General features: G+C 36.6%; 1 protein-coding gene across 4 annotated transcripts in view; it reads right to left on the bottom strand.

Moving 5' to 3' along the window:
• The window catches only part of HIBCH (3-hydroxyisobutyryl-CoA hydrolase), a 90,858-nt gene that overhangs the window by 51,413 nt on the left and 18,896 nt on the right, over positions 1-20,549 (bottom strand). For all 4 annotated transcript variants that reach the window (XM_068544787.1, XM_068544786.1, XM_068544784.1 and 1 more), the window contains 4 exons: positions 18,442-18,582; positions 17,776-17,860; positions 14,226-14,306; positions 9,558-9,610 (listed from right to left, as the gene is read on the bottom strand). In XM_068544787.1, coding sequence (XP_068400888.1) covers positions 9,558-9,610; positions 14,226-14,306; positions 17,776-17,860; positions 18,442-18,582 — 360 coding nt within the window. The remainder of the gene's footprint in view (positions 1-9,557; positions 9,611-14,225; positions 14,307-17,775; positions 17,861-18,441; positions 18,583-20,549) is intronic.

The raw sequence follows: 20,549 nt of genomic DNA, 5'->3' as shown, positions 1-20,549 counted from the left end.
TCACTTATGAGCTAATTCATGTTGCAGAAGCGCACACTTTGGAGCATACTGTGCCTCTGTAAGTCCTAAAGTTATACTTCCTGCCCAGGCAGCACCCTGAGTTCCAGATGTGCATAACGGACAAAACACTTTTGTTCAGACAAAACACTCCCACGTGGATAAGCCCACAGGTATTTCACACCTAACAAATTAAACTCATCTCCCTTCACTCTCCCCAACCCACTCCCCAGCCACACTTTCTCCCGAATCTTAAGTAAACAGTCCACCATTCATCCCACTGCCCAGTCTAGAAACCTGGAAGTCATCCTTGCCTCCTTCTCCCCTTTATCTCTCACATCCAATACATCATCAAATCCCACCAAGTCTCCTCCTAAGTATCTCCCTTAAATCTATCTAATTTCCGCCCCCCTTCATTATCTCCACGCTAGTTCAAAATCACCGTAATCTCCCACCTGGATCCCTGCAAGAGCTTCCTGAATAATCTCTTTACAACCAATCGTAACCTCCCTACAACCTGTTCCTCCCACAAGAGAGTTCTCTGTCTAAAATGCACCATTCAAGCCATTTCCCTGGCTAAAAGCACTTTAAAATGGCTCTCCCTCTTGATCTCAGGATAAACAACTTATATCTAAGAGGTCTGATCTGGCTTCTTGCTTACCTCTCTAACCTTAGAACTGAACCACTATCTCCTTCATACTCCCAAATCTAGGCACACTTAACTTTCCCAAACATGAATTCTCTCATCTTCACATATACTATTATCTTCTCACTCACACACTATTCTTCTACACTGCATCAACCCCTTAACACGCTTGTACCAACCATAGCGCATTCCTCCACTATCCCACCTTGTTTGTCTCTGGCTGATTTCTCTTTAAGTCTCAGCTTAAGTACAACTTCCTCCAGGGTGCTCTCCCTACACCATCTCCATCACTAAAGTACTCAGACATACACACACACAGTTGAGGCCGGTACTCTTATGTATTTCCAGACAACTCTGTACCTGCCTCACAAGACAGTAAGCTCCATAAGGAAAGAAAATATATCTATCTTGCTCACTATTTTATCCCTAGAGCCTAACCAGTATCTAATACATAGCAGACATCCAGTAATTTTTGCTGGTTGGGTGAAATAGCTGAGAACAACCTCATATTATTGCTAAAATCATAATGAACCTCTAGTTAGTCTTAAATCTCCTACCTCCATATATCCTTAGGAGAATGAGCTCATTTTATGGGCAAAAGGAGCTCCTCTGCCCCTTTCTTCTCTGTGAAATAATCTGATGCCTCCTCAGTAAGACACAGAGCCCTCTAGACCACAAATCATCCAACCCAACATAGTGGGGATAAAATGGAGGCAGGATGAGAACGGCACAGAGGAAAGGTGCCTGCCACCTGACCAAGAACCTAGGGTGCTTTCACATTTAAAAAGGAAATGAACCAAAAACCTGACCAATATGCCCACAGGAAATGGCCAAGGAAATGGAAAAGAACTCCCTGTAGATCTGAGAATCTGCAAGTCTGTGAAAGTTGCCAAGAATACCCCTACTCCTGGAAAGTAAAAGTTCTACTTTCCAGAAATCAATACCTTAAAACGGGGATGGAGATGGGGCAAGGGCAGGCAGTAAAGCCAAGTTCCTGGTTAGTAAATGGAAGCGCTTTCCGATTCTCTACTTAGATTATGTTTGGGCTAAAAGTCAGGGTGAAAAGAGTAGAGGCAAGGAGAGAATAAAGGGCTCTACGTAATAAGACAGACAAGGGATGAGATGGAGTTAAACAGCATAGGAACATTTGTTAGAGGATAATCCATTGTGTATTGAAAAATAGAACCCAATGCTTACCTATGAAAAAGGCTCACTGAGAAACTAAATAACCCTAAAAATCTATTATGAGAAATTCTGCAACTAAAAGCAACCCTTACTCTCCCCTAATAAAGCAGAAGGAAATCTAAGTAGAGAGAATCCCATGGGGGAAAGGGAGGCACCTACCCTTCTCTATCAAGAAAAAGATCTCCATCCAGGCTTGGAGAAATTCCAACAGTGAACACAAATGAAAATGAATGCACATAAGTACATATTCTGAACACTTAGAAATTCAAGGGAAATTTCTTCTCTATTCTTCCTTTCACAGATCCTGCCATGTTATTAATCTTCAGTCTTAAAGGAGGCTCTTTTTCACATCTTTTTTTTTTTGGCCACGCCATGGGATCTTAGTTCCCTGACCAGGGATCTAACCCGGACTCTGGCAGTGAAAGCGCCGAGTCCTAACCACCGGACCACCAGGGAATTCCCCATATCATTTTTTGTCTGATTTTTCTTCCTCTCTTAATATATTTTATTGCTTTCTCCATAACACAACTTTGCCTGTCAGTATAGTCCTTTTATTTTTACTTCCCAGGGCAACTGCACTGCAGTACCTTCCTTTAGTCTCTGACTGATCATCCTTTTCTTTTTTTTTTTTTTTTTAAGATTTTTTTTGATGTGGACCATTTTTAAAGTCTTCATTGAATTTGTTACAATATTGCTTCTGTTTTATGTTTTGGTTTTTTGACCGGGTGGCAGGTGGGATCTTAGCTCCCCGACCACGGATCAAACCCACACCCCCTGCATTGGAAGGCGAATTCTTTTTTTTTTTTAAAGACATTTTTTTTTTTTTTTAAATTTTTATTTTTGGCTGTGTTGGGTCTTCGTTTCTGTGCAAGGGCTTTCTCTAGTTGCGGCAAGTGGGGGCCACTCTTCATCGCGGTGCGCGGGCTTCTCACTATCGCGGCCTCTCTTGTTGCGGAGCACAGGCTCCAGACGCGCAGGCTCAGTGATTGTGGCTCACGGGCGTAGTTGCTCCGCGGCATGTGGGATCTTCCCAGACCAGGGCTCGAACCCGTGTCCCCTGCATTGGCAGGCAGATTCTCAACCACTGCGCCACCAGGGAAGCCCGGAAGGCGAATTCTTAATCACTAGACTGCCAGGGAAGTCCCTGACTGATCATCCTTTATCTTTGCACATTTGCTTCAGGTCTAGTTTCATCACAGTTAACAACTGGCTGCTTCCACCCTAAACCCACAAAGGACAAATAAGAATCAGAGTTCAATGCATACCTGTCTCATATTCATGTATCTGAAATCAAGTAACCTTGATCTACACAAGCAGCCTTAGCAATAAGAATGTCTACCATTCTTATTAGACAAAAACGCTGTAAGGAAAGACAATTACAGGACAATGTTCCTGATGAACACAGATGGAAAAATCCTCAACAAAATATCAGGAAACCAAATTCAACAATACATTAAAAGGATCATATACCATGATCAAGTAGGATTTACTCCTGAGATACAAGAATGGTTCAACATATGTGAAATCAGTGTGATGCACCACATTAACAAAATGAAGGATAAAAATCATATGATCATCTCAATAGATGCAGAAAAAGCATTTGATGAAATTCAACATCCTTTTATGATTAAAAACCCTCAACAAATTAGGTATAGATGGATGTACCTCAACATAATAAAGTCCATATACGACAAGCCCACAGCTAACATCACACTTAACAGTGAAAAGCTGAATGCTTTTCCTCTATGATCAGGAATAAGACAAGGATGCCCACTCTCACCACTTTTATTCACCATAGAAAGTCCTAGCCAGAGCAATTCGGCAAGAAGAATAAATAGAAGGATCTAAATCAGAAAGGAAGTAAAACTATCTGAAGATGACATGATATTATATATAGGAAACCCTAAAGATGCCACCAAAAAAATGTTAAAACTAGTAAACAAATTCAGTAAAGTTGCAGGATACAAAATTAATACACAAAAATCAGTTGTGTTTCTGTACACAAATAACTTTCAGAGAGAGAAATTAAGAAAACAATCCCATTTACAATTGGATCAAAAAGAATAAAATACCTAAGAATAAATTTAACCAGGGAGGTGAAAGAGCTATACACTCACAACTCTAAGACATTGATGAAAGAAATTGAAGAAGACACATATTATGGAAAGATATTCTGTGCTCACTGATCGGAAGAATATTGTTTAAATGTCCATACTACCCAAAGCAATCTACAAACTCAATGTAATCTCTGTCAAAATTCCAATGGCATTTTTCACAGATACAGAATAATCAAGACCTCAAATAGCCAAAGAAACCTTGAGAAAGAAAAACAAAGCTGGAAGCATCACACTTCCTGACTTCAAGTCATATTATAAAGCTACAGTCATCAAAACACTATGGTATTGGCATAAAAACAGACACATAGACCAGTGGAACCAAAAAAAAAAAAAAAAAAAAATAGAGAGAGAGAACGCGCCCAAAAATAAAACCACACAATATGGTCAACTAATTTTCAACAAAGGAGTCAAGAATATACAATGGGGAAAGGACTATCTCTTCAATAAATGGTGTTGGGAAAACCAGATATTCACATGGAAAAAAATGAAACTAGACCTCACTCTATACACAAAAATCAGCTCAAAATGGATTAGACTTGAATGTAAGACCTGAAATCATAAAACTCCTAGGAGAAAACATAAGGAATAAGTTCCTTGATACTGGTCTTGGCAATGATTTGGGGGATTGACACCAAATGCAAAGGCAAAAAAACAAAAATAAACGTGAACTGCATCAAATAGAAGCTTCTACACAGCAAAGGAAATCATCAACAAATGAAAAGGCAACCTATGACATGGGAGAAAATATTTGCAAACCATATAACTGATCAGGGGTTAATATCCAAAATACACTCAGCCCTCCATACCCACAGATTTAACCAACTGTGAATTCAAAATATTTGAGAAAAAAACTCCAGAAAGTTCCAAAAAGCAAGATTTGAATTTTGCTGTGCAACTGCAACTATTTACATTGTATTTTCACAGCATTTACATCGTATAAGTAACCCAGAGATGATTTAAAGTATACAGGAGGATATGCATAGGTTATATGCAAATACTACATCATTTTGTAGTAATTCTTCTCAAAAGAACATGTCTCAGTGACATTAATTGTGGCTAAACTCAAATCTGATTCAGTAGCTCCCATTTAACTGAGCACTAGTCAGTTTTCCATGTGGCTAGTTTGTGTCCCAAAAAGTCTTTTGGAGATTGTATATGCTCCCTGTTTCCAATCCAGTTCCCACTTCTTCTCTATTCATTAGAGTATACCCCTTCTAAAGTATGCCTTAAAACTTTTAATTTTCCATTATATTGATCACAAAATGCTTTTGCTTGCAGCATCTTTAGGACACTTTAAGAAACACAAAAACAATACCATATTGTAAACGTATTTTGAGTTGGCTTGGGGGAGCTAATTTTGTTTCTACTGTAAAATGCATTGGTGGGAAGAGAAAAGGGAGGAAGGGAGAGAGGAAGGGACAAAGAAAGGGAAGAAGGAAAAGGAAAGAAACTTAAAAGTTTTTTAAATCCAATTCAGTTGGGAGGGAAATGTAGGTAGCAATACACATACAGAATAAAAATAAGAATTTTTTCTGTTCTATATCTACTTAAAATTAATTTTAACTTTTAAAGCAAATTTGCCATTCTGTTATATATTAACTTGAGAAAATATGACTAGATTTTTAAAATAAAGGGTAAAGGAAATTAAAATTCTTCCTTCTTAGGAAACAATGAATTATTCTTTCAAATTGCTATTCAAAAAAATTTTCCTCTCTTTCAAAAACATTGTAATGACATAATCTTACATACTTTTAATTAACCCAGTGGAGAACCATTCAGAAACATTTTTATTTTACTGTATACCAAAATATCAAGTAAGCATTTGAATTTCTGAAATCTGAAACACAATAGAATTTAGTCATCCCCTCTACAAAGTGCTGTGTTACTCTTCATGGTAAACAACAAGAGACAGTAAAACTGTCATTTTCATTGCTGGAAAAATATTTTTTTCTATAGTAAAAAAGAAAAAATAAAATTAAATAAAAATCAAGCTCTATGGCGCCATCTTTTGGATTGTTCAAGTTTTCTTACAATTCTTTCTTATAAGAAACAATCCATTGATCAGAATCAAGATAAAGACAGAGATAAAACTATTTGGCTACCTTTTCGTAAGCTGTATTTGCCCTATCTAAGTCTCATACTTCTATATTAGGATTTAAAATGTATCCATAAAACAATTACCTATAATACTAAAATTCTACTAAAAATTCTGAAAACAAAGGCCTTTTGAATAACAAACTGCGTGTCCTCAACACTTTATGGCAGTGGCTCCTAAGGTGAGGCACCCCCACTATCACGAGCATCATCAACATCATCTGGGAACTTTTAGAAATGCAAATTCTTAGGCCACACTTCAAACTGACTAAACTGGAACTGGGGGGTGAGAGGAGTCAGCCTTTTTTTTTTTTTAAGTCCATCTTTATTTATTTTTTTTTTTATTATATTTTATTTTTGGCCCCGTTGGGTCTTTGTTGCTGCGCGCGGGCTTTCTCTAGTTGCGGTAAGCGAGAGCTACTCTTCATTGTGGTGCGCGGGGTTCTCACTGAAGTGTCTTCTCTTGTTGTGGAGCATGGGCTCTAGGCGCGCGGGCTTCAGTAGTTGCAGCATGTGGGCTCAGCAGTTGCAGCACATGGGCTCAGCAGTTGCAGCACGTGGGCCCTAGAGGGCACAGGCTTCAGTAGTTGTGGCGTGTGGGCTCTAGAGCGCAGGCTCCGTAGTTGTGGTGCATGGGCTTAGTTGCTCCGCGGCATGTGGGATCTTCCCGGACCAGGGATCGAACCCGTGTCCCCAGCATTGGCAAGCGGATTCTTAACCACTGCACCACCAGGGAAGTCCCGAGTCTGCCTTTTAACAAGCTCTTGCATTCTGATACAAACTAACCTGTGAGAATCACTGCCTTCCAGCCCTTGGATTTTGATAAGAGCTAACCTGTGAGAACCACTGCCTTTTTGAAAAAGGTCCACAGCTAACACTGAACTACACACTAGTCGGTGATCGCTAGTAGTTCAGCAGTTCCTAACCTTAGTTTCACATTGGGATTACAAGGGAGCTTTAAAAATGCCTGAGTCCTGCTCCAATATGTGATTAATGGTTCAGGAGGTAAGTAAAGCCTGGGCACCAGGATTTCTGAAAGACTCTCAAGTGATTCTAAAATGCAGCCAAGGTTGAGAGCCAAAGATCTAGAGGATTACATTTTCAAAAGCTAGAGTTCACTGAGTCTTATATTAAGCAACGTTTGTAAATTGGACATGAAAAGTTAGCCTTCAAAACCAAGATACATATAAAATCCCATTACAAGAAAAAAGAACTGATTCACTTTCAGTCTGTAAATTTTACTCTTTCAAAGGCTACAAAGATGTTTTTTAAAGCAGAATTTTTTAAATAAATAATGTATTAAATATATACTGTGCATTCCCTAGTTGTTATGAGCATGCTAAAAAAAAAGTAGTCCTCACCTTTATAGACCATCTAATATACTTGGGCATATTTCATAATAACCGACAATAAAGAATAAATGCCAAATTTGGAGTAAAGATTGAATGCACTGAGTCAATGAAGGAAAAAAATCACATCTAATCATAGTGGTATTTAAGACTGTTAAAAAATATAGAGTAGAACTTTCAGTCTTTAAAGATGAATTAGATGTAGAGTACATATGGGGCATTGTAGGTGGCAGACCTGATAGAAGAAAAGACACATAGGCTTGTTTGGTTTTTTTTAGGGGCAGGGCTGACAATAGGTAATATAAAAGAACCTTTCTCACGGAGGGGTTCCTCATCTGAACCAGAGATCACTGCAAAAGACTTAACTATTTTCTCAATTTTTCCAAGCATGGTATATAACTGGTACCATTCTAGAATCACAGGGCAGAAATATGAATGCAGTTAATTCATTACATACAATCGATGTCTTGGGCACTAGTTCCCACTTAACGTGACTCAGAATCACTTGGAGGACTTATTAAAACACATACTACTGGGCTCCACCCTTAGTTTGACTAATGTTTGTTCTCATCATTTTTATCCTTGTCCTTTTTTGGTGAGAGCTTCTCAGGTTTGTCCTCCACAGACACAACTTCATTATCTGTAATATGATATTCAACTCCTTCTTATCTATGACCTTCAAAGTGGAATGTCAGGTTCTGCTATTGCATTTTAGTTTCCAGTCATCCTTCCTATGTTGCCTGTTCCCCCTTGTAACCTGCTGCCCTTTCATCTAAGCTTGTTGTCTACTTATGGGCTGTCTTTCCTATTTCACTGGAGCCACATCATTTTACATGTTATTAAGTATGCCCAATGTTTTTTGTTTGCTTTCATATTTTTTCTGGTTCCTTTCACATTCGCAGGGGGCTCTTCCTTCAAAGCTTCAGATTATGTTCCTTCCTTTTGTTCTGCAGAATTTTTTCAGGGAGCTCTTATTTTTCCCATCTTAACACTTCATTGACAAAGAAAGCACAATCAACTCGCGCTCAGTACCTGCCACAAGCTGAGAGGTATAGATTGCCCTTGAGCCTGCTCCTAACCACAGGTGCTAATGGAAGCCCTTTCCCAAAATGATGTGCAGGATCTAAGCAATTCTGATGGATAGGGTGTTTGGGATTAACAGATGCAAACTATTATGTGCAGAATGGATAAACAACAAGGTCCTACTGTATAGCACAGGGAACTGTAGTCAATATCCTGTCATAAACCGTAAGGGAAAAGAATATGAAAAAGAATGTATATATATGTATAACTGAATCACTTCGCTGTATAGCAGAAATTAACACAATATTGTAAATCAACTATACTTCAGTAAAACAAATTCAAAAAGAAAGATCTAAGCAATTCCAAGTGCCCAAGAGACTTCATCTAGTGTGTGGTTTTCCTAGAAAGAGGGGGACATCTCCCAATGACTAAATGTTTGAAATACTTAACAAGTTCAATCTTTGAAATTCCACCCTTCAGCTTCCTACTACCTTCTTAAATCCTACCTTTTACTGCCATGAAGACCTATTCTGACCTCTCACTTCTTTAAAGGCTTGTCTTTGTTATAGCCAGTGCCACACACTGGAACACTTTTTCCGTAATTATTTCATGTTCTCTCCAACTCCTTATCAAATTATTCAAAGCCAGTGAAATCTAAGATTTATTTATTTTGCATCTGTGCTATTACAAAGATTTGTCAACTGATAGAAATGCACTTTCAGAGAACTTCAAAAAGTATCCAAACACCTTCACTAAGGTGAGATTTTGTGCAGTAGATATAACTTAGGAACCACATCTCCACTATTCACAGTCTAAAAAAACCTCAACATTCCAGTTTCTTTTCTGAAGCTGTTGAAAGCAGTCAGTTTACTTATAAGTAGAAAAAGGACTCTACATAAGAAAAAAAAGAATCAATTTTGTTAGTTAAGAAAGCTTACTAATTCAAGAAGCTGAAATAGCATAGAACATAATTAAGAACGTATTTTTTTGGGTAAAGCAAATATTATATCCCAAACCTGCAAAGCTCCAAACATGACTTTGTTTCAACTTCTATTGTATTACATTCATTGTCTCACTTCTGTTTAATAATTAACTTATTTTTAATACAGCTCACATAACAATGATAAGAGTAAACAGTCTACTTACCCCACCCATTGTAATTCCATGAATAAGTGCAATATATGGTTTCTGGCAAGAATCTAAAAGAAATAGAGCTGTAATTAGTTACAATGCTTAAAATACATTTTCTTTTTCCAAACATCACATGTTACATGAACTCTGAGTATTTTCCCTAAGAAATTTTTGCAAGAAATATCAAAGTAGACTAAACATATGGCTTATAAAATATGTTCTTTTTAAAACATCAGTCCATACACAATCCTGGTCATCTATTCATTATTATGAAAAACTCAACACCTCAATTTGAAACAAATGAAAGCCTATATAACTCAGCTATTGAGAAAAACAATATTTGCCTTATAAGCCACTGATGTTTATGTAACACAGTTGTATTTTAAAGAACATAATTTGTCTTCTATACATCTAAAGAAGTATCTGGATACAAAGAGAAGTGCAGCATACAGGAAAAAGCAAGGACTGGGAATTAGAAGACCCAAATTTTAGTCTCAGCTTTGTCATTAACTGGCAATTCAACTATATTCAATATATATACTGGCATTACTTATATACTGGCAATTCAATATATATATATGTGTATACACACATACGCATATAAGTTATATGTATATATGCCTATCATACATGTGTATATCATGTATATAATATATAGATAAGTTTCCTTATCTATTAAATGATGAGATTTGCCTCAGAAGTTCCTTCCAGCTCAAAAATCCTGTAAACTTTTACTCTGTTCCTTTCCCTCTGAAGAGGAAGTTGTGCACAACATAATATAAATCACTGTACTTCTATTACAGCTTGTTGCCAATATAACTTCCTTACCAAAGACCAATATAAAAGTGCAGTTTTGATCCACCTAGCAGTTCTATAAATATTCCCAATCTGCCAAATGAGCCACTGAAGTACAATTCTAATTTAACATTCACAAGGACTTCCACAGCCCTCAATTTTTAACTATAATTCCCTAGAAACAATGGAAACAAATGTCTCTATTGATTGGAGTGGACATGCATACAAATATACCATTTCAGCTACAGATACACATATTTTAGATATGAAATATCAGAAGCTAATTGATGCAGGAACACAAGGCCAGAATCTGTCAAATTCCTTAACGACTAAAATATGTCATTACAATGAATAGAAATTATATCTGGAAGGCTTTCTCTCTGTATATTAACATTTTACCAAACTCTTCTCAAACTGCCTAGAGGTTTTCTCCCCTCTCCTTTTATTTAGTATAGAACTGCACTGTCTAATATAGTAGCTAATAGCCAAATGTAGTTATTTAGATTATAATTAATTACAATTAAACAAAGGTAAAATTCAGTTTACTGATCACAGTAGCCCCATTTCAAGTGCTCATTAGCCATGTGTGGCTAGTAGTGATCATATTGCACAGCACAGAAACAGAATACTTTTATCATTACAGAAAGTACTATTGGACAGCGCTGGTATGAATTTTTAGAATGAATAAAACATCCTAAGTAAAACCTGATCTGGAGAATTATAGACTCAAAGAAATGAGAGCTCTCCATTCAATGTGGCTCACTGAGTTAAACTGGGAAACAGCCTCTTCTCCCCACTCCTACCTCAAAGACATAAAAATTCTAGAAAAAAATTTTGTTTTCAATGTATATCCAAGTTCAAAGCCAAACAAGGGAAATCCTCAGGTGCCAGAAACAAACTCAAAGCTAATAGCTGTGTGGAAGCTATAGCCAAAGATTATGAGTGAGTGTGTGTGTGTATCTGTTCTGAGTCAGGAATAACATGGGCCACACATAACATGCTATGAGTTAATACCTGCATAAAGCCTCACGGTAGGAAGAGCTATACGATTTGTAAAACATAGCTAGAAAAACTCTATCTGCTGATCCTAAAACTCAGTAAGCTCCTGCCCAGGAGAGGAAGAGAAAAAGTCAGAAAAGTGGATGCTCAAGCACTGGACCACTACAACTGAACAAACAAAAGAAAATACCCCTAACAAATTTGGAATAGAAGTAACGTCTGTAACTTGGTAAAAAGTGTCTACAAAATGATTATATACTAAAGAATGAAATTTTAAAAGCTTTCCCATGGAAATCAGAAATAAGACAACACCACAATCATTCAGCATTATAATAGAGGTCCTAGCCAAAATATAACAAGAAAAGTCATAAGTATAAAGACTGGAAAGAGATGAAAAAAATTATGTGTAGATGGTAAAATTGCCAATGTAGAAAAGCCAAGAGAACCTACAGAAACATCATTAGAACTGATAATAAATTTCAGCAGGGTTGCTGGATGTAAGAACAAAATACTAAAATCAAAAGCATTTCTACATGCTAGAAATAGTCAATTAGAAAATGTAATAAGAAAAATTACTATTAAACGTAGTAACAAAAAAAATAAGCTGTCTAAAAATAACACTTAAAAAATCTTTTTTTTCTTTATGGAGAAAATTATAAAACATTATGAAAGGACATGAAAGTCAATCTGATGAAAATGTTCTAAAACTGATTAATGGCAATGACTGCATAAGCTTATTAAATATCAAAATAATTTTAAAATTCATTTGAATTTTTAAAAACCAAAAAAAAAAAAAAAAAATTCATTTGAAAAATCAAAAGTCCAAGAGTAGCCAAGAAAATCTTGAAAGAAAACAAGGGTAACTTGTTCTACCAGAGAGAGACATATCTTAAAGCTATAATAATTTTGACACTGTAGTTTTATCATATGTACAGACAAATAGGCCAATGAACAAAGTTGCCCAGAAACAGTCCTGGTCACATATAAGAACTTGATATATGATAGAAGTATCATTAAAACCAGTGAGGAAAACAAGGACTATTCAATCAAAGGCATTACAACTTCTGGCTTTCTAGCTGAAAAGTAAAAGTTAGATGATGTCACATGCAAAAAAATTCCAAGCACTTTAAAGACTTAGAGTATAAAGAAACAAACTATTAAAAGAAAATATAAAAGAACATCTTAAAAACCTCCATGTTATTAAGCGTTTTTTAAATGCAAATAGCAGAAATCATAAAGGAAAAGAATGAATACATTTCATCTCAAACAAAGACTTGTATATACCAAAAGATAAAGTAGCAGACTGAGAGAAGTGTATTTATAATATATATGATCTACAAAAGTGAAGAATCAGAATACATAAAGACCTATAAAATCAGTAAGAAAAAGACAATCCAAAAGAAAGATAAACAAAGGATGAAACTGAAAAGAAAATCTAAATGATTAACATAAAACACCTTCTACCTCACCTGCGTCCAATGAAGTACAAATTAAGACCACAATAAGATATCAAGCATGCAAAGTTTAGAAACAAAAAATGATAGAAAGGACATGTAGAAAATAAAGTCTTATACTTTATAGAAGAATTTGGAAACACACTGAAGATACATAAACTCTATGATCCATCCATTCGACTTCTATTATTTCTAGAAATTTCTGCGCATGGGCACTAAGGGTGTACATATAAGGGCGTAACAATCTGTATTAGTAAAAAGCTGAAATAATCTAAAATAACCACTAATATAGAATAGATTAATATGGGGTAATTGAATAATATAAGAACAGTTACATTCCATGTTATTAAAAACTTATGGGGGCTTCCCTGGTGGTGCAGTGGTTGAGAATCTGCCTGCCAATGCAGGCGACACGGTTCGAGCCCTGGTCTGGGAAGATCCCACATGCCGCGGAGCAACTAGGCCCGTGAGCCACAACTACTGAGCCTGCGCGTCTGGAGCCTGTGCTCTGCAACAAGAGAGGCCGCGATAGTGAGAGGCCCGCGCACTGCGATGAAGAGTGGCCCCCACTTGCCGCAACTAGAGAAAGCCCTTGCACAGAATCGAAGACCCAACACAGCCATAAATAAATAAATAAATAAATAATTTTTTAAAAAAAACAAAAAAAAAACTTATGAATGGTATACACAGTAAGAAAGTACTTATGCAAATTTCAAAAACACAAAGTAATACTACTTTTGTTCATAAATATGTAGTAAAAATATAAAGTACAGTCTAACTGGATGTGCTAAAAACTAATGACAATGGTTGCTTCTGAGGAGGGATAGTGGTTGCTTCTGGAGAGAGAAAGAAATGGCACTGAAGCAAGCAATGAAGTAGACTGAACAGTAATTTAAAAACTCATAGTATTCTATTTAATTTAAATAAATCTCAAAACATCAAGCAAAAATAAAATATAATGGTCTATTCATTCTGGGCTGGTGGGTACACAAGTATTTATTATATTATTCCCTGTAATTTAACATTTGAAACACATGCTTGATAAATGTAACTACTGTGTCACTTCCAATGAAATCTGGAATGATGACTATAAAGAAATTTCATCCCAGAGTTCCTGAAGAATTCAGAAATGACACTTCATTTTATAGAGAAAACTGGCACCCAAGTTTTTTGTTTTCCAAGAAAGCCAACCATATGATCAGAATCCATGTTTCCATATTGATTATATGGCAAAGAGTAGCTAAGTATACCCTATTTAATAATCAAGTATGAATTGTTCTGGAATGAGCAGTCAGACTACTTTAATCAAGTTTATTCCTGGCACAAAGTATATAAAAGATTAAACAAGAGTGTCTGTTGATTACATTTTAACAATTCATACTGTGCAGCTTATGTCTTGATTCCAGTTTCAAAGCTCTCAGCAGAGCACACATACCAATAGCATTGTTCAGCATATATTCTTCTCTGAAGAAATCTTGAGCTATCTTCTGATTTTCCTTTCTAGCTTCTGAGATCACTACAATAAAAAAAGAAAAAAAGAAGGACTACAAATCAAAAAAAGTGTTTTCCAGTCAATATAGTCAAATAGAAAAATTTTAAATACCGTGACAGTAAGTACCAGGGGGAAAGTCTACAATGGCTTGTTAAGGTTCTGAAGTCACCCATGCCACGGACGTATTATAGTTAGCCCCAAATCCATAGTCCAATGTCAAAACTTCAAGGCAAAAATTCTTATTCAGAACTTCTTACAAAGTGTTATACTTAAATTATAAGTTATATATTGGTACAAAATGCATTTTCTTTTGACTATTTTCTGTAGCACCTAAATGAATGTTTGCTGGATACATGTTTCCTTTGGTAATATATCTTAACACAAAGTACATTATACATATACACACAGAGAAATATATGCACATGTACATGCACACACACACAGAGTTCTATATATTCCATCTAGTTAAATACTTCTGCCACATTCATTTCACCATGGAACATTTGCTGAGCATCCACCAGGTACCACGCACTGTTTTCAGTGCTGTAGATAACAAGACAGCAATATAAGACGGCTGCCCTGGAGTTCAGACTAGTAAGACAGACTACTGAGCTACACTCCTTGTGTCATGCCCACTGTAAGGTTGGGGTGCCGTGGGAATGTGAGCATAAGAGATGTAATTAAAAGAAGCCTTCCCAGGGACTTCCCTGGCAGTCCAGTGGTTAGGACTCCATGCTTCCACTGCAGGGGCCACAGGTTCAATCTCTGGTCAGGGAACTAAGATCCTGCATGGCACATGATGCACCCAAAAAAAATAATAATTAAAAAAAAAAAAAAAAAAAAGGCTTCCCAGAAGAGAGAACTCTGAGCCAACTGTGAACAACAGGTAAGGATTTCCTAAAAATGAAAAGTTCTGAAACGTGCAAAGTTCTGAGTGGAGAAAGGAGTACCTACAAAGGCACACAGGCAAGAAAGAATAAAATCAAGAAATAAGTAGTTTTAAAAGACTAAAGGAGAATGGTAAAAGATAAGGCTAAGAAGGTAAATGAGATAGTAATATCCTTATTTATTAATATCAATGGAAATATAACCTCTCAAAGATATTGCTACAGCATACAAATGCCTGTCTTAATAAGCAGGTGCTCAGTAAATATCTTAATAATAAATAACAATCAAATGGTTTCATTTGTATTGCAATTTTCTATTATCCAGAGTTCCATAGTCCAATCTACTGTACTCCTACTACAGTCAATGTCAAAACCACCATCAAACCTCTCTTCCATACACTTAAAGTTCATATGCTTTTCCTGTCTAAGTCCTATGAGAATTACCTACTAAAATACAAATTAAATATATAATATATACATTTACTTCTTTTATGGGAAAGAGTTACATAAAAATTGTTGACTATTAATAGATTTTTAGACTAACTTCAGAACTCTGATATAGCTTCCTTCAAAATGTTCCAACCAAATATTGACTTTTTTTCTTGGTTTTTAAAATAAAAGGTTTGGGGAATTCCTGGGTGGTCCAGTGGTTAGGACTCAGTGCTTTCACTGTCGTGGCCCGGGTTCAGGCCCTGGTGGGGGAACTAAGATCCTGCAAGCTGCATGGGGTGGCCAAATAGATAAATAAATAAATAAAAATTTTAAAAATAAAAAAAGGTTTGATATCTAGTTTTGTCATTCTGAGGCTTTCACCAATAAAACCCCTAAAACCCTCATCTATTATCTTTTATCATTTCTCCCCAATACTAAAAGAAAAGGAGTGTAAAATGTATTGCCTGTGGAATAAAGCTTTTATCTCAGAAATCTTCTGAGATTTCCTTCTAATCTTATTCTAACCAATCAGTTCCATATAAATTAAATGATGTTTAGTAACATCATCTAAAAAATTTTTGTCAGGGCTTCCCTGGTGGCGCAGTGGTTGGGAATCCGCCTGGCAATGCAGGGGACATGGGTTTCGGCCCTGTTCTGGGAAGATCCCACATGCCTCAGAGCAGCTAATCCCATGTGCCACAACTGCTGAGCCTGCGCTATAGAGCCTGTGAGCCACAACTACTGAAGCCCGTGAGCCTAGAGCCTGTACTCGGCAACAAGGGAAGCCACCGCGATGAGGAGCCCACGCACCGCAACGAAGAGTAGCCCCCGCTCGCCGCAACCAGAGAAAGCCCGTGGGCAGCACTAAAGACCCAAGACAGCCAAAAATAAAATAAATAAATTACAAAAAAAATTTTATTTTTCAGATTGCCCACTTACTGTCTTGGACTGTGATGTTTAAAAGAAACTAAATTTCCTAGAATTGAAATCTGTTGCTTATATATGTGAACTAGAATAATTCTAGAATTTTTAACTGTATTTCCAAACAGCAATATAAAGTTAGGCCTATATGCAAAAATAGCTCACAGTCAGAAGAAGCTAAAATCAATACATAAGGCTCTGCCCATCCGTAAACTGACAAGATCAAAAGCCCAGCTCTTGAGGAAAAATTAATTCCAGGCTGAAAAACAATGTTTTAAAAATATTTAAGTAGTGGGCAAAACAAATTCAAAAAACAATTCAGTTAATAAGTCTGTCGAAGCAACTGAAAATTTTCAAGTGAAATTTTAAGACTCAGTTATTTTAAATTTAATAGATATTTGAAATTATGTCCTGAATCAAGCTTGTTTCTTCCTATTTCAAATGTAATGGTTTACATAAGATTATAAATTTGGTAAATAGATCAACCTGAACATTATCATCTTAACACGATACAAAAAATATAAAAAATAAAACACAAAGAAAAAAACCATCCCAGGAACCTACGAATTCCATAAGAAACAAAACTCAAAATGTTTTCAGTATATATAAAATATTGACAACCAGTGGTAATAACATTTCTTCTCTCCTTTGTCTTTTGTTTTTAATAGTTAAATATGTAGAGACTGACCTAAGGAGAATTAATCTTTTTATTTATCTCAGCATGTTTATTTAAACACAAAAAAAATTGATAATATAATAGGATAAATACTACAATTAAGTGCATTCTTGCTTTGGGATCATGAACAATGGGGCACAAAGTCATGGAAATATGTGAGAGCATGTCATATTTGGAGAATGGCAAGTCACTCAACATGGTCAGGTTGTCAGGGTTATGTGATAAATTGAATTGCTTAATAACAGCTATTCTAAAATAAAAAGCAGAATCACATACCATAACTGAACATTTTGTTCAGGATGATTCAGGGAAAGAGACAAGATACCTGAAGGGCATGTACGTAGTTAAAAAAAAAACAAAACAGCTGCTATTCTCATTTTTCTATTAACTACAAGAGGTAAGTCTTTAAATGTTTTCTTTTTCTAAGTTAACCACACTAAAAATGTATTAACTGTTTAACAAAAAAAAATTCTAGAAAGTAAAGCAAATTACAAAGTACCACAAAAATTTGCTAATACCTTAACAGTTTTTTTGGGGGGGAAAAAGCATTTAGGTGAAAAGGGAAAAAAGTTTTTACCTCTGATATCACCTCCAGCACAGAAAGCCTTTCCACCAGCTCCCTTTATGATGATCAGGAAAGCTTCCGGATCTTGTTCCCACTTCTATCCAAATGTAAAAGAAGATGGTATAAGCATATCATAAATACAAACTCATTAATGATATATCTATATGCACATAAACACGTGTATATATAGACATATGTGGATATATACAAAGCATAAGTTTTATAAAACATATGCAGAAAAATGGATCCCAACTTCATTTTCTTTTCTGACATAAATTAGAGGCTATCCCAACAAAGTTGCTAGATAAGTGCATTTTGTGATCCAAGTTTGATGATGGCAACTGAAATCTTTGCCACAACAACTTTGAGACCAAGGTGAAAAAATATGGGCCTAATATATCGTCAGGTTGGAAAAATAAAATAAAGAGGGGCAGAACATAAGAAGAAACTTGGAGCCTTGTGAAAGTGGAAGAGGTTGTCTTCTGAGGCAATGAACTCCCTGTCACTAGGGGTGCTCCAGGATAACCACTTAGGAAAGTGCTGAGGACTCTAGAAGCGATGGGGCTTGGGTGCTGATCCCAGACAGTCAAGTGATTCTATGGGAGAGAATATCAGAAATATTCTCTAAGGATATACTTTCAGAAGGATCCATATGATTGCTTTAAGAAAATTACAAACCTTTAGCTGTGGATAAATCTGCCGAATCATACTAAGATTCAGTGCATTTAGGAACTTTGGTCTGTTTAGTGTTATCACTCCTGCACAACCTTTTCTTTCCAATAGGACTTCTGCTGTTGCATCTGTGTGCTTAGACATTCTCTGTGTAAACAAAGAATAACTTTAGGATAAAATTCATTAAGTTTTTGTCACAAGTCAACATCAAAACATACATTAAATACAAATCTTTCACACAATGTTAAGGTTAGCTAATCGAATGGATAACTCAGTACATCTGACCAAGTTTTCTAAAGTTATTTGGACTCTGTAGATAGACAATTCCAAAGCAAACTACATATACCTCTTAAATCTCTTAATTTTTATTTCTGAGTGAACTTAGTCAACTGGTTTAAAATAGAACCCAGTCCATGGGACTTCCCTGGTGGCGCAGTGGTTCAGAATCCACCTGCCAATGCAGGGGACACGGGTTCGATCCCTGGTCTGGGAAGATCCCACATGCCACAGAGCAACTAAGCCCGTATGCCACAACTACTGAGCCCATGTGCCACAACTACTGAAGCCCGGGCACGCCTAGAACCCGTGCTCCGCAACAAGAGAAGCCACCGCAATGAGAAGCCCGCACACTGCAACGAAGAGTAGCCCCCGCTCGCCACAACTAGAGAAGGCCCTCGTGCAGCAACGAAGACCCAATGCAGCCAAAAATAAATTAATTAATTTAAAAATTTTTTTCTAAAAAAATAAAAATAAAATAGAACCCAGTCCTAGAATTTCTGGGACTATGAAATACTCTTAAATCTTTATTACTGTATACCAAGCAATATGTTAGGTACTTGGAAATCAAAGATGAACAGAGAAGGCAAATAATTCTGACTACAGTAGCTACCAACAACTTGGGGAAAAAAAAGTGATATATGAGCTAGGCCTTGATATATGCCAAGAAAATGAGGGGTGAAAATCCTGGAGAGTAACGCATTCTAAAACATGAACAGTGAATATCTGGAAATGTTAAGATGTTAAACATGAGTGGAATAAAGGCTGATTGAGAAAATGAGTGATAGGAAAGTAGGCAGAATAAGTAGTTTAAGGCCAGATTATAGAATGAGCTTACGAAAGCATATAGTTGTAAAGAACTTGTCTATACACAGTTCTTAGGGCCTCAGGCACCATGGTAAGTGAGGCAAGTGGCATATTTTGGAGTGGCTTATTTTGCTCCCCTTCAGTACTCAGTGGTTCTACTTCCTTGATTAAACCCTTACTCATATGGAAAGACAGATAGACTAAAAAGCTGTACTTTTCAGATACCTACATCATTCTGAATTTTAAAGTAAAACAGATTTCATATTATACAAACATGTTACACACAAGTATTAATAAACTTCCATCTCTCTCCATACTAACTAAATTTCTTTTTTGCTTGAACCAAGTCAGATTCCCCAGCCCAAAAAAAAAAAAAAAAGTTTCATGACTGTTTTCACTGAACAACTTTACATAAATTATCACCTAATATCAGAGACAATCCTTTAAAACTCTATTATTTGGTTTCAGCTCAGAGATGTTGAGAGCTGAAAAGATGCGTCTCCTGACCTTGTAACAAGAAAAAAAGGTGAACAGACTGAAAATTAATGGCTTTGGTGAACTCAGCCAGAGACAGGGGTCACAGGGCAAACAGCTCCGTAATAAAATTTGGAGAGACAGGTGCCTTCAGGGAGATGCAGGACCAGTATATGTGCTTAAGCTCAGGCAGAAGCCCTAAGGAAGATTAACTAGAATTTTTAATGACTTGCTAGAGGTCAAGTGTGGGCAAGTGTGATAGTATGGAGCTCCTGGGGGTGGCGGGTGTCACAGTCATGGGGGGAGCTCCCATTCTTGCTGGCTTTTCCTCCTGGAACCCAAGCAGGTTCTCCCAGGGAAGACTGGAGAAAGCTCCCCCGGGTGGTGCTGGCTGGGAGAGGGAAACAGCAGGCACAGCTAAATCCTTTCCCCTCATCTTCCACACAGAACAAAAGGATAAATCTTCAGGGGAGAGAGAGCCTTCAAAGCTGGTAGCCCAGGGTTCTGGCGGAGGCCCACCACAGTGGGGAAATGGGATGGAGACCTATAAAATAAGA

The sequence above is a fragment of the Eschrichtius robustus genome, chromosome 5 (assembly GCF_028021215.1).
Source record: "Eschrichtius robustus isolate mEscRob2 chromosome 5, mEscRob2.pri, whole genome shotgun sequence".
Classification (NCBI taxonomy): domain Eukaryota; kingdom Metazoa; phylum Chordata; class Mammalia; order Artiodactyla; family Eschrichtiidae; genus Eschrichtius; species Eschrichtius robustus.
Note: the sequence above shows the minus strand (reverse complement) of the source record. Positions and strands in the feature narration are given on the sequence as shown.